The 14,638-nt window shown below is 40.8% G+C and overlaps 1 protein-coding gene across 1 annotated transcript in view; it reads left to right on the top strand.

Moving 5' to 3' along the window:
* Nucleotides 1-12,972, top strand: part of ecpas (Ecm29 proteasome adaptor and scaffold) — a 151,690-nt gene extending 138,718 nt beyond the window's left edge. Inside the window, exons 43-49 of the mRNA XM_063048986.1 lie at nt 39-82; nt 290-482; nt 3,989-4,127; nt 8,299-8,404; nt 8,493-8,581; nt 8,667-8,738; nt 10,140-12,972. Of these exons, the coding sequence (XP_062905056.1) occupies nt 39-82; nt 290-482; nt 3,989-4,127; nt 8,299-8,404; nt 8,493-8,581; nt 8,667-8,738; nt 10,140-10,279 (783 nt within the window). The 3' untranslated portion in view covers nt 10,280-12,972. The remainder of the gene's footprint in view (nt 1-38; nt 83-289; nt 483-3,988; nt 4,128-8,298; nt 8,405-8,492; nt 8,582-8,666; nt 8,739-10,139) is intronic.
* Nucleotides 12,973-14,638: the final 1,666 nt, after the last annotated feature.

The raw sequence follows: 14,638 nt of genomic DNA, 5'->3' as shown, positions 1-14,638 counted from the left end.
CAAAATGCTGTCATAGCAGAAATTTGTTCTTCTTTCAGGAGGAATTATTGAAAGCTGTTGACACTGTGGTGACTACGTGCAAGTAAGCATCAACAACAAACATAATAGGTCATTCTTGTATAATTGTAGTAAGTAATTCAGTAGAACAATAAAAATAGAAATTGCAGCCTTATAAGTATCATGAAAGATAGTATCACTCTCAATATATAATGACTATATATATTTAACAAAGGGTCTTGTTTCTGTCTTCATCATGACTTTGTTTTTATCCTTTGACTTTTGTCCCCAGTGCAGAATTGCAGAAATCTGTGCCTGGCCAGCCTAGTATAGACACCATTATTCAGGTTATGTTAAAAGAATGCCAGAAAGAAAATCTTCGGTACAAAATGGTTGCTTTGAAAAGTATTGCAAACATTCTGCAAGCAACAAAAGAAGATTGTTTCCAGAATATGGTGGATATTCTATTCCCTGTTATTAAAAAGGTAAAATTAATATTGCAAGTGGACTTGAACAGATCCAGTGGTAGTTTGCCAACTATTATTAATGATGTAAAGATTTTGTAGTTGCCAGATCCTTGTAGTTTCGAAATTTATTTAAGATACTAGCAATTCTTGAAAGGAGATTAGCTGACTTCAAAGAGCCCCTGTACACTTTTCAAATCTTTTTATTATTATTATTCAAAATTAACACGAGTACATCGAAGTAAGCAGTACTTACAATGTCTCAAGAAAAAAGGTCATTATTTTAAAGATTGAAGCATTTTTGGTGATTAAAAAAAACCCTACTAAGCAAGAAAAAGTGGGGGGGGGGGAAGGAGGACCCCCATTCGGTGTTCAACCCTGGAGCCATGTGTCATACAAAAAGCTTCTAAAGATAAACATCAAACCGCCAGCAAGAAAAAAAAATGTACCAAAAATTTGCAATTAGATTGTGCAGGAAATCTATCAACTAACTCAAATGATAATAACGAGCAAGTGAACCCCATCTTTTCTCAAAATCAAATTTCAAAATTAATTCTTTTTTGAATTTATTTAAAGAAGATAGATTGATGTCTTTTGAACAATTAGTTGATAAATATTCTCTTTCATACCTCAAACATTTTACAATACCTTCAAGTTAGACATTTTTTATAAAAATGTTTAAGTAATTTTCCTTACATATTGGATGCTGACCTGTTAGATACTATTATGAGTATGAACCCTTTGATGAAGGGTTCTATTGGAAGAATTAATAATTTATTATTACAATGGGATAAGCGTCCTTTATTTAAGATTAAACAAGATTGGGAAAAGGAGCTCAATTTGACTTTTATGAAGGAGGATTGGACACGGATTCTGAAACTGGTTAACTCTTCTTCGATCTGTGCTAGTTATTCACTGATTCAGTTTAAAATTGTACATCGTTACCATTTGACGAAGGAGAGACTGTCTGAAATATTTTCTGTACACTTTTCTAATGGTAGGATCTGTCCTCCAACCGTTTATTCAATATCCATGCAGGCCTTTTCCAACTGGGAGGCTGTAGGCCCTTTATCTTTTGAAGACAGGGAGTGAAAGGGAGACTCATAAACGGAAGAGATTCTGCCAATGCTGGAAATCCAGGGCAACATATACAAAATGCTGGAGGAACTTAACAGGTTATGCAGCATCTGTGGAAAGGAATAAAGAGTTGACATTTCAGGCTGTAACCCTTCACCAGGACGAAAAGAAAGGAAGAAGAAGCCAGATTAAGAAGGTGGAGGGAGGGGAAGGAGTACAAGCTAGAAGGTGATGGATGAAGCCAGGTGAGGGTAACAAGATAGAAGGTGATGGATGAAGCCAGGTGAGGGTAACAAGATAGAAGGTGATGGATGAAGCCAGGTGAGGGTAACAAGATAGAAGGTGATGGATGAAGCCAGGTGAGGGTAACAAGATAGAAGGTGATGGATGAAGCCAGGTGAGGGTAACAAGGTAGAAGGTGATGGATGAAGCCAGGTGAGGGTAACAAGATAGAAGGTGATGGATGAAGCCAGGTGAGGGTAACAAGATAGAAGGTGATGGATGAAGCCAGGTGAGGGTAACAAGATAGAAGGTGATGGATGAAGCCAGGTTAGGGTAACAAGGTAGAAGGTGATGGATGAAGCCAGATGAGGGGTACAAAATAGAAGGTGATGGATGAAGCCAGGTGAGGGTAACAAGATAGAAGGTGATGGATGAAGCCAGGTGAGGGTAACAAGGTAGAAGGTGATGGATGAAGCCAGGTGAGGGGTACAAAATAGAAGGTGATGGATGAAGCCAGGTGAGGGTAACAAGGTAAAAGGTGATGGATGAAGCCAGGTCAGGGTAACAAGATAGAAGGTGATGGATGAAGCCAGATGAGGGGTACAAAATAGAAGGTGATGGATGAAGCCAGGTGAGGGTATCAAGGTAGAAGGTGATGGATGAAGCCAGGTGAGGGTAACAAGATAGAAGGTGATGGATGAAGCCAGGTGAGGGTAACAAGATAGAAGGTGATGGATGAAGCCAGGTTAGGGTAACAAGGTAGAAGGTGATGGATGAAGCCAGATGAGGGGTACAAAATAGAAGGTGATGGATGAAGCCAGGTGAGGGTAACAAGATAGAAGGTGATGGATGAAGCCAGGTGAGGGTAACAAGATAGAAGGTGATGGATGAAGCCAGGTGAGGGTAACAAGGTAGAAGGTGATGGATGAAGCCAGGTGAGGGGTACAAAATAGAAGGTGATGGATGAAGCCAGGTGAGGGTAACAAGATAGAAGGTGATGGATGAAGCCAGGTGAGGGTAACAAGGTAGAAGGTGATGGATGAAGCCAGGTGAGGGGTACAAAATAGAAGGTGATGGATGAAGCCAGGTGAGGGTAACAAGATAGAAGGTGATGGATGAAGCCAGGTTAGGGTAACAAGGTAGAAGGTGATGGATGAAGCCAGATGAGGGGTACAAAATAGAAGGTGATGGATGAAGCCAGGTGAGGGTAACAAGATAGAAGGTGATGGATGAAGCCAGATGAGGGGTACAAAATAGAAGGTGATGGATGAAGCCAGGTGAGGGGTACAAAATAGAAGGTGATGGATGAAGCCAGGTGAGGGTAACAAGATAGAAAGTGATGGATGAAGCCAAGTGAGGGTAACAAGATAGAAGGTGATGGATGAAGCCAAGTGAGGGTAACAAGATAGAAGGTGATGGATGAAGCCAGGTGAGGATAACAAGGTAGAAGGTGATGGATGAAGCCAGGTGAGGGTAACAAGATAGAAAGTGATGGATGAAGCCAAGTGAGGGTAACAAGATAGAAGGTGATGGATGAAGCCAAGTGAGGGTAACAAGATAGAAGGTGATGGATGAAGCCAAGTGAGGGTAACAAGATAGAAGGTGATGGATGAAGCCAAGTGAGGGTAACAAGATAGAAGGTGATGGATGAAGCCAGGTGAGGGGTACAAGCCGGAAGGTGATACGTGATGCTCACCTGGCTTCACCTATCATCTTCTACACTCAAAATACTCAGCAGATGCTGGGGTCAAAGCAACACTCACAACACGCTGGAGGAACTCAGCAGGTCGGGCTCCTTCCCACCCTCCCCCCATCTTCTTTATAGGGCCTCTGCCCCTTCCCTCTTCAGTCCTGGCGAAGGGTTCCAGCCCGAAATGTTGACTGATCGTTTCCATGGATGCTGCCCAACCTGCTGAGTTCCCCTATCATCTTCTAACTTGTACTCCTCATAAAAACAGTAAAATATGAAATAACGAACAAATTTTTGGGTGCCTCTCAGTTTCTTAAAACTAATGTACACCTGGCCATTACATATATAATTTCTGTGATGTGATGTGGGGACATCAGCTTACGATACTTTGTCCAAATATATGTCTCAATAGTTTCAGAATGTTAACCACTTTGGGTGGTTTGAATCAAATTTGTATAACTACAGGTCAGACCTCTTAAAGATAAAAAGTAAAAGCCTTAGAAGTGATTATTGAACATTGAATGCTCTACTTCAATAGAGTACAGCAACAGGATCATCCAGAAAAGATGATGATGAGGAAGAGGAGGGAGAGAGAGAGAAAGAACTACGGATGGAATATCTGCTTTGTGCTTTTGATACTCTTGGGAAAGCCTGGCCCAGAACTTTAGAAACACAGGGTAAGTTATTTCAGTGAATTACGTAATGCTCTCTCGTTCCCTGAACCCTCAATTGCCACTTCCAAGAATAAGAAATAAGACCATAAGACGTGGGAGCAGTATTAGGCCATTCAGCCCATTGAGTCTACTCCGCCATTCCAACGTGGCTGATCCCAGATCCCACTCAACCCCATACACCTACCTTCTCGCCATATCCTTTGATTCCCTGACGGTCTTAGCCTTCATTGCAGTCTGTGGCAGAGCATTGCACAGATTCACTACACTCAGGCTAAAAAAATTTCCTCCTCAGCCCTGTTCTAAAGGGTCGCCTCTCAATTTTGAGGCTGTGCCCTGTAGTTCTGGATACGCCCACCACAGGAAACATCCTCTCCAATGTTCCAACAATTTGCAAGTAATCTCTGCAGTTGGATCAATTGTACTTCAGTGACAACCATGGGCGACAGCCTACGTAGGGCATTAAAATGCTATTTTAGAAAAAAGACATGGTTATTTAATCTAGTGTTCATTTCATCCATGCAATCTTTCTCTCTGTTGCCTCTTTTCCATTTTTAATTCATTTTTTCCATTAAAAATTTCCATGACCCTACTTCCAATGAAGATTTTAATCTAAACATGCCACGCTTTAATCGACATCTCTGGTCATTTGTTCATTTAATTGACATCTCTGGTCATTCTACTGTGCAAAAGCCTTGAGTACTGTACATGTACAGTGCCTTTAAAAAGTATTCACCCCCCTTGGAATTTTCATTTTTACCGTTTTACAACAGTGAATTATAGTGGATTTAATTTGGCTTTTTTTTTTGACACTGATCAACAGAAAAAGACTAAGTGATCTAAATTAATTACAAATATAAAACATAAAATAATTGAGGTACTTAATAGTTTGCTTCAGTATTCACTACGGAAAAGGATCTTGGTGATTGTAAGGATGACTTACAGCAGACTGAAAAGCTTAAGCATGTAGGTATTAAGGAAGAGGATGTGCTGGAGCTTTTGGAAAGCATCAAGTTGAATAAGTCACCCGGACCTGACGAGATGTACCCCAGGCTACTGTGGGAGGCGAGGCATGAGATTGCTGAGCCTCTGGCGATGAGCTTTGCATCATCAGTGGGGATGGGAGAGGTTCCGGAGGATTGGAGGGTTGCGGATTTGTTCCCTTATTTAAGAAAGGGAGTAGAGATCGCCCAGGAAATTATAGATCAGTGAGTCTTACTTCAGTGGTTGGTAAGTTGATGGAGAAGATCCTGAGAGGCAAGATTTATGAGCATTTGGAGAGATATAATATGATTAGAAATAGAATGGTTTTGTCAAGGGCAGGTTGTGCCTTACAAGCCTGATTGAATGTTTTGAGGATGTGATTAAACACATTGATGAAGGAAGAGCAGTAGATGTAGTGTATGTCGATTTCAGCAAGGCATTTGATAAGGTACCCCATGCAAGGCTGATTGAGAAAGTAAGGAGGCATGGGATCCAAGGGGACGTTGCTTTGTGGATCCGGAACTGGCTTGCCAACAGAAGGCAAAGAGTGGTTGTAGACGGGTCATATTCTGCATGGAGGTCGGTGACCAGTGGTGTGCCTCAAGGATCTGTTCTGGGACCACTACGCTTCATGAATTTTATAAATGACCTGGATGAGGAAGTGGAGGAATGAGTTAGTAAATTTGCTGATGACACAAAGGTTGTGGGTGTTGTGGATAGTGTGGAGGGCTGTCAGAGGTAACAGCAGGACATTGATAGGATACAAAACTGGGTTGAGAAGTGGCAGATGGAGTTTAACCCAGATAAATGTGAGCTGGTTCCATTTGGTAGGTCAAATATGATGGCAGAATATAGTATTAATGGTAAGACTCTTGGCAGTGTGGAGGATCAGAGGAATCTTGGGTTCCAAGTCCATAGGACACTCAAAGCTGCTATGCAGTTGACCCTGTGGTTAAAAAGGCATTAGCCTTCATCAGTCATGAGATTGAGTTTAAGAGCCGAGAGGTAATGTTGCAGCTATGTAGGACCCTGGTCAGACCCCACTTGGAGTACTGTGCTCAATTTTGGTTGCCTCACTACAGGAAGGATTTGGAAACCATGGAAAGGGTGCAGAGGAGATTTACAAGGATGTTGCCTGGATTGGGGAGCATGCCTTACGAGAATAGGTTGATTGAACTCTGCCTTTTCTCCGTGGAGCAACAGAAGATGAGAGGTGACCTGATAGAGGTGACAAGATAATGAGAGGCATTGATCATGTGGATAGTCAGAGGCTTTTTCCCCGGGCTGAAGTGACTAGCACGAGAGGTACAGTTTTAAGGTGCTTGGAAGTAAGTACAGAGGAGATGTCAGGGGTAAGTTTTTTACTCAGAGTGGTGAGTGTGTGGAATGGACTGCCGGTGACAGTGGTGGAGGCGGATATGATAGGGTCTTTTAAGAGACTCCCGGAACATAAGGTAAGGACATGTTTGGCACAGCTTTGTGGGCCAAAGGGCCTGTATTGTGCTGTAGGTATTCTGTGTTTCTAATTGATTGCGTAAGTATTCACCCCCTTTAATATGACACACCAAATCATCACTGGTGCAGTCAATTGGTTTTAGAAGTCACATAATTAGTTAAATGGAGATCACTGTGTGTGGTCACTTTTGGGGGAAAAAACTTGCATGAAATCTTGGCTAGAGTTTGTCACAAGGCATGTGGGGACTCTGGAGTCAGCTGGAAGGAGGTTCTACATCTGATAAAACCAAAATTGAGCTTGTTGGCCATCAGACTGAACGCTCTGTTTGGCATAAGCCAAACACCGTGCATAATCAAAATACACCATCCCTACCGTGAAGCATGGTGGCGTCTGCATCATGCTGTGGGGGTGCTTCACTGCAACAGGTCCTGGAAGGCTTGTGAACGTAGAGGGTAAAATGAATGCAGCCAACTACAGGGAAATCCTGGAAGAAAGCATGATGCAGTGTGCAAGAGAACTGTGACTTGGGAGAAGAATCGTTTTCCAACAAGGCAATGACCCAAAGCATAAAGCTAAAGCTACACGTAAAGCTTAAAAACAACAAAGTTAATGTCCTGAAGTGGCCAAGTCAGAGTCCAGACCTCAGTCCAATTGAGAATTTGTGGCCGGACTTAAAAAGGGCTGCTCACTCACAATCCCCATGCAAAGTGATAGAGCTTGAGCAGTTTTGTAAAGAAGATTGGGGAAAGATTGCATTGTCCCGATGTGCAAAGCTGATAGAGGCCTATTCACACAGACTCATGGCTGTAATTGCTGCCAAAGGTGCATCTACTAAATACTGACTTGAAGGGGGTGTTTACATATGCAATTATTTTGTTTTTTATATTTGTAATTAATTTAGATCATTTTGTAGAGATCTGTTTTCACTTTGACACAAAAGAGTCTTTTTCTGTTGATCAGTATCAAAAAAACCCAAATTAAATCCACTGTGATTTAATGTTGTAAAACAATAAAAATGAAAACTTCTGGGAGGGGGGGAGGGTGAATACTTTTTATAGACATTGTACATAGCTTGGTTAGTGAAGACTTTTGCACAGTACTGTATTTGTCAACATGGAGCAGAGAGCGAATTTGAAACTCTGGTCGGACTAAAGGATGTTGGGAATGGCAGGGGTGGAGTGCCGCAGGAGGGTGAGGGACAGGTGGCAAAGAAGGTGTGCCAGGGCAGGGTGGCGTAGGAGCAGACACACCCAGCCTTGAGACACAAGGCAAGGACATTTGATTCCAAACAACTGAATTATTGATCATTACAGAATGTGTCTCTGGTCCTTCCTGCTCCCTCCTCTCTTCCTTCCCCTTTTCCCAACCATGATTCCCCTGTCCCGGCCCCCTTCTCATTCTCAGTCCACAATAGAAACCCATATCAGAATCAGGTTTATCATCACTCGCATGTCATGAAATTGGCTTTTTCTTGCGGCAGCAGTACAGTGCAGTACATAAAATTGTTACAGTATTATGCAAAATTCTTAGGCATCCTAGCTATATACATGCGCCTAAGACTTTTGCACAGTACTGTATATTTTTCTTTGCACACAATTCATTGTGGGTTGCTGTAGATATCACTTCTGATGGCTGGAAAATGCATTGATCTGAGCTTTATTATTGAGTCCACAGTATATACTGTATTTTGGCATTTTGGTGATTTGATAATAAAGATGTTATTTGTCTCTTCCGCAGCTCGGTACCATGTAGAATTGTGTCACTTAATGTGTGAAAGGCTAAAGCTAAGTACATGGAAAGTTCAACTGGGAGTGCTCCAAGCAATGAACGCTTACTTCCAGGGGTAAGTAAAGTAATGACATTTTGTGCCTGCAACCTGACCAGCAGATTTTATAAAACTTGGTAATAAAGGATGCCATTTGTTCCTGCAGCTTACTGCTTCTCAGCCAAGACAACAAAGACACAGAGACATTATCTGAGATCTTGAAAGATACTTGCTCTGCACTCACCTTTCCATTAGGTGAGGCAATGTGAAAGATGAGATTTTTGTTTGGTTTGGAGAACAGTTTAAACATAAACTCACAGGTTTTAACTTTTCTTTTCAGAAAACAAGAGCTACTCTTCAGTACGAACAGAGGCTTTATCAATATTAGAACTGCTCTTTAAAAAACTTGAAGGTAAGTAAATAAAAGTTACCTACAGAACACTGGAAAGGACAGCTTGTTACTGGAAACAATTTATTGTCTGAAGCCACCTAACGATGGTTTGATGCTCTCACAAACCACTGTTAGTGCACATGATCTGGAGTGGTCTGGCTGGGTGTTCCACTCAGAAATATTTGTTTATATATTCTTAAAAACACTTCCTAGTTTAGTGCCTATTACTTCATAAATAGTTGATCACTAATGGTTAATGTAGCCCATGCTACCCTTCAAGAGTGTTCTTGGCCTGGAGAAACACATTTCCATTAAAGTTTACTAGATTAATAAATAAAGTTGTCCAAACTTGCCAGCTTACTAGCTTTTGTCAAATCACACTAGAAACTTGTTCAAGACAGCCATTTTCCTCACATTGGCTCAGCTAGTTGGGTTTTGCATGTCATGAGCTTCTGTAATGTCCATTCGTGGAGCTGATTCTTGTTCATAGAATGCATGTTAAGTGCTAAATCATTATGGATTTAACAGACAGTCAAAATTCTCCCAAAGACCGAGTCTACTTAAGTTTTCATCCCCATCACTGGATCAGGTTTTGCTGTTGCCAGAGGGAATCCCTCATTGTTCCCAGAATGCTAAACATCTTAAGATTTAGAAATGAATGGAGGCCATATGCTCCTTCCAGCCTCTTGTGAAGTTCAGTTAGATCATAACTGATCCCGTGTGGTATGTCTGACACGTTACTCTCTTCCAAACATCTGCCAGTTTCAGCCTTTACTACATTCAACCAACAGAGCATCCAGTGCTCTCTGGGCTAGGTAATTCTAAAAGTTTGCTATCCTTTTGAGTAAGGAAATTTCTCCTTTACTGGCTAAGCCTTATCCTGAGATTACTTACAATTTCTAAACACTGAAGAAAACAACAGCTGAGTATCCTACCCAGTTAAATATTTCAGAAACCTCCAAGTTAAAATGAGATTGTTCCTCATTTACCCAACCCACATAAAGTAATCTTTCTTATCTCTGCAGAAGATAAACCTTTCTTTACAGGAGTCAACTGAGTGAGTCTATAAAACAGTAACTGCAAGGCAAGTGTATACTTCCTTTGGTATGAAGACTGAACTGTGCACACAATCTCAAGTGTGGTATCATCAAACCTCTGGGCAGTTTGTTCGCGGGTCAACATGCAAAATGCTAGAAGAACTCAAGATTCTGATGAAGGGTCTTGGCCCGAGACATCAGCTGTTTATTTACCTCCATAGATGTTGCCTGACCTGCTGAGTTCCTCCAACATTTTGTGTTTTGCTCAGGATTTCCAGCTCTACAGAATCTTTTGTGTTTGTTTGTTGCTGGTGGGTCATCATACTTCTTGGCCATGCATTAACTGTTTCCTTGTTTAAAACTTGTGTTCATTTTTCTTTTCCAGAGACTAATCAGTGGGCAGCTTTGACTCCTGAAAAGAGGGATATAATTCTTAAGTCTCTAACCAGTATGGAATCAGACAACAGGCCGGAACTGAAAGATAAAGCTTCAACTCTTAAGAAACGCCTTGCAAGTGTCCCATAAACCTGCACAGTCGTACTGTTCATCTGAAGACTTGACAACCCAAACTCTTGCTAATCATTTTGGATACATTAGACCTAAAGTTTTGCTTCGTATGTTGTCAGGTTGGCCTGTTTAAGAGTATAAGTCAAACGCTGTACCTGCAGCTTAGAAGGGGTGCGAGTGTGGTGAATTCCATTTTCTGATGTTGGTTTGCGTGTGCTCAGTTAGTGTTTTGCAGATTCTCATATCTGCACAAGATGCAAATTATATCTCTGTGTCTTCCTCCAGTTAATCAGGAAATTACAGAGGCTGAAGGTTCTGGTTATGAAACATTGAATATGGTCGTCAAGCAGTAGTTCAGAGTTGAAGGTGTGGTTATGAGGTGCGCACATCAATTTAGTCAGTGCCAGGTTTAGTGAAGTTAAGTGTTAGTCCAATAAATTACAACAAGAGATATTAGATTATATTGAATCTGAAGGAGGTAGCACTTGGCTGTCAAAGATGCAGTGTGTCTCCATTTTATGTCATTAAATACTGTCATTGTGGCAGCGTTTGTAATATAATTGCACATGAATGTGCACTCCAAAATGCCATTCAGACATCAGTTCTTTCTAGAACTGATTTCAGCACATAGCTGCTTCCCTTTAGCTAGCTAAACATTTAGCACTTCTTATTTCCATGCTGCTGCACAACTTCTATTGCAACATTTTTCTAGAATTTGGGCAGTGAGGAAAAACAAGATGAAGAAAATGTTTTTGATGATATAATTATTACTGCCAAGTTGGAATTATCTTCAACATCATTTGTACTGTGAAATGGAAGTGGTGTCACAGGAATTATTCTGGTTGTTCCCAGCGTTCACCACTATATCATATTTGACAGGGTTTAACCATCTAAACTGCAAAGCATTTTGCAGTCCTTTTAAATTTTGCAAAAGCATAAAATCTCTGAGGACCCTAAGGAGCTGATAATCAAGATATCTCATTTCCCTTTACAGTGTACATTAACTCCATTTATGTCACACATTTTCTAATGAATTCGTAAGGTGAGCTGTATTGAAGTTTATGTTTTAGTACGTAGGATATGTGCTGGGCTCATAAATAGCAACCTTTCTCCTCTATTGCCCTAAGCAAGATCAGTTTGCACCTCATGTGTGCTAATTTTTTTTTAATTAATATTTTAAGTAAATCCATCAAACTACAAGAAGTTTCAAATCTTTTCATTTTACTTTGATCCTGTAAAGCAATTCAAAAGAAGGCTTCCAACAGATAATATAGGTAAACAGACCTCTCCTAATTTTCCATCAGTCCTGAGATATTGACAATGAAATGGCCTGTCTTTTGTGTTTCATAGATGTGCCAGATCATCAAAAGGTAATGAATTATGTTGTTCCTTCACATAAATATTTTTTCTTGAGATTGTAAGATGTATCATATGCTTTTGTGGTCAATGGCACTTTTACAGTAATTAAGGTAAATGCAGAACAAAGTTTAGCAAAGGGGAATTGCAAAATCATTGACAGGTCTGAAATATTTAGAAAGGCAAACTGATAGAATGGACAGGGTCTCAAAAGCTAAGGGTTTGATGTCTACATCTGCCCATTACATGGGTCAGTTTGATCCTAATGAAGAAATTGTGGTCGAACATCTGGTACACCAGACGGGAGAATTGGCTGTCTGCTTCAATCCCACCAAATATCACCCTACTCTGTGTGGTGAAGGATCTGCAATGAGGAGTTAAATTATAATTTAAGTATGGTTATCCTGTAGCTGTGTGAGAGCAAAGACTAGTAATTGATATTGGGTTGTTCTTAGTGCTGTTCTGTATAGTATGTGGCAGTTTGTTTATCGACCAGTATGTCACTAGGATGCTTTGCTTGCTTGAGTTCTCGATAGTTTCAAGCTGAGCTTCACCAGGGGGAACGATTGATGCCAGCCACATCCAAGCAGAAAAGTGGCCTTCCTCAAGTTTTCTATAAAGAATGATTGCACTATTTTGCTAACCATAAACACTGTACCATGCCCTGTGTGGGCAAATACTTGATGCTACTCCAGCCATTCACTGGTAAAACTTTGTACTGATAACTAAATCTTGTGTTCTGTCTCTCAGAACTTCTTAACAGAATTGTTTGTATGGGAAGAAAAATCTGGGACTTGGTTAACAAAAAAAGAAAAAATAAGACCCTTATTAAAAGCCCATTTTACTGCTGTAGGTTAGTATAGTTTCAAATTAACTTTAAATTGAATTGTATTAATGGTGATGATTAATTTACTCAGGTCAGAGTTAAATAACTCCAGCCTCCATTGCCAGGTTAAATCTTTATTCTGAAGCTAAAGGTGTCAGTAAGAAATGTAATTTCTGTGACAATTTCATTTGGCCTTACAATTGAGCACCTGTAGTGTTTGCTTAATTGGGCACTGTAGGATGTACATTCTTAGTATATGTTCATAAAAGCAGTTTATAAACATCAGATGGATCGGATTCACTGTGTCAGTGTATGTCATTTAGAACTGGGGATCTAAGAAATGTTTGAGAAAACTGGTGGGCCCCATGAAGAATGTCCATATGAATTGTGCTTGCATGATGTGTATAATAAAATTATGCTTGGTCTTCTATGAGACATTGCTTATGGATGAGGGAAAGTGTATACAGACACTTTAACATTGCCAAAATCAATAAATACTCTTGTGCTGTTATACTACTGCTTTTTATGTCTTCTGATGTCAAATAACTCGCTGGCAGGTGGTAAGAGTGGGCTCCCTCACCCTGCACCCCTCGATTCTCAACAAAGGAGCCCCTCAGGGCTGTGTACTAAGTTCCCTCTTTTACTTCTTGTATACCCATGGCAGTGTCACCACCCACAGCTCTAATCTAATTAAATTTGCCGACGACACTTCATTGATTGGTCTAATCTCAAACAATAATGAGGTGGCCTCCAGGGGAGTAGTCATCCCTCTGACACAGTGTTGTCAAGAAAACAGCCTCTTCCTCAATGTCGCAAAAACCAAGGAGCTGGTTGAGGATTACAGGAGGAATGGAGACAAGCTAACCCCTATTGACATCAATGGATCTGGGGTTGAGAGGGTAAACAGCTTCAAGTTCCTCGGCATCTACACCACCGAGACCTCATGTGGTCTGTACACGCCAGCTGTCTGGTGAAAAAGGCACAACAGCGCCTCTTTCACCTCAGACGGTTGAGGAAGTTTGGTGTGGGCCCCCAAATCCTAGGAACTTCTTACAGGGGCACAATTGAGAGCATTGTGACTGGCTGCATCACTGCCTGGTATGGGAACTGTACTTCCCTTAATCGCAGAATTATGCAAAGAGTGCTGCAGACAGCCCAGTGAATCAGTAGCTGTGAACTTGCCATGATTCAGGACATTTACAAAGACAGATGTGAAAAAAGGGCCCGAAGGATCATTGGCGACCTGAGTCACCCCAACCATAATCCATTCCAGCTGCTACCATCCGGGAAACAGTACTGCAACATAAAAGCCAGGACCAACAGGCTCCAGGACAGCTTCTTCCACCAGGCCATCAGACTGATTAACTCACGCTGATTTGGGTGTATTTCTATATTACATTGATTGTTCTATTTATTATAAATTGCACAGATGGAGACGTAAAATAAAAATTTTTACTCAGGTATGTGAAGAGTGTAAGAATTACCTTGGTATTTAAATTTAAGGGTGTAACTATATTATAATTATGTGGTTTTTGTCAGTTTTTCAGTCTTGGTCTGTCTCGTGTTTCTGTGATATCACACTGGAGGAACAATGTATCATTTCTTCATGCATTACTAAATGACAATAAAAGAGGACTGAGTGTCCTCATAATCTAATCTAAAAAATCAATTCAATTCAATAAGGTCAAGATGCAATATTGAATAGACAGTGAGTAAACAGAGTAGATAGTGAGATCTAGATGAACATCCATCCAACATGGAGCTGGGGTGAAGATTGTAAAATTGCTGGTCTGTGCGACGTATGCTGTAATATGATCACATTAGAAGCAAAGTATCTGAACTCCCACTCTACCCTTCAAAGCCACCCACCCTTCTGGATTGCCAGTCATTAAAGTTTGACCCCTGGATACCTGATTTCTTTTTGAAATATGAAGCAGGGTATAAATAGCAATCTCTCAGTGACATCCATTTTATGGCACACAGTTCTTAGAAGAATGCCTATGGATCTGCAAGCAATATAGCATTATTCCAGGCATGGAGACATGGTAGATGGTCAGTGTTTTTTCCAGGATGGAAATGTCAAATATGCTGAAATAGGAAAAGCTCAAAATAAATTCACATGCCAAGTTTTTTGTACACAAGGGCAGGTTCCCTGGAATGCACTACCAGTGGGTGAAGCTGAAGCAGGTACTATA

This window comes from Mobula hypostoma, chromosome 5 (assembly GCF_963921235.1).
Source record: "Mobula hypostoma chromosome 5, sMobHyp1.1, whole genome shotgun sequence".
In the NCBI taxonomy this organism is placed as follows: domain Eukaryota; kingdom Metazoa; phylum Chordata; class Chondrichthyes; order Myliobatiformes; family Myliobatidae; genus Mobula; species Mobula hypostoma.
The sequence above is the reverse complement of the archived record's forward strand: the minus strand, read 5'-3'. Positions and strand labels throughout refer to the sequence as shown.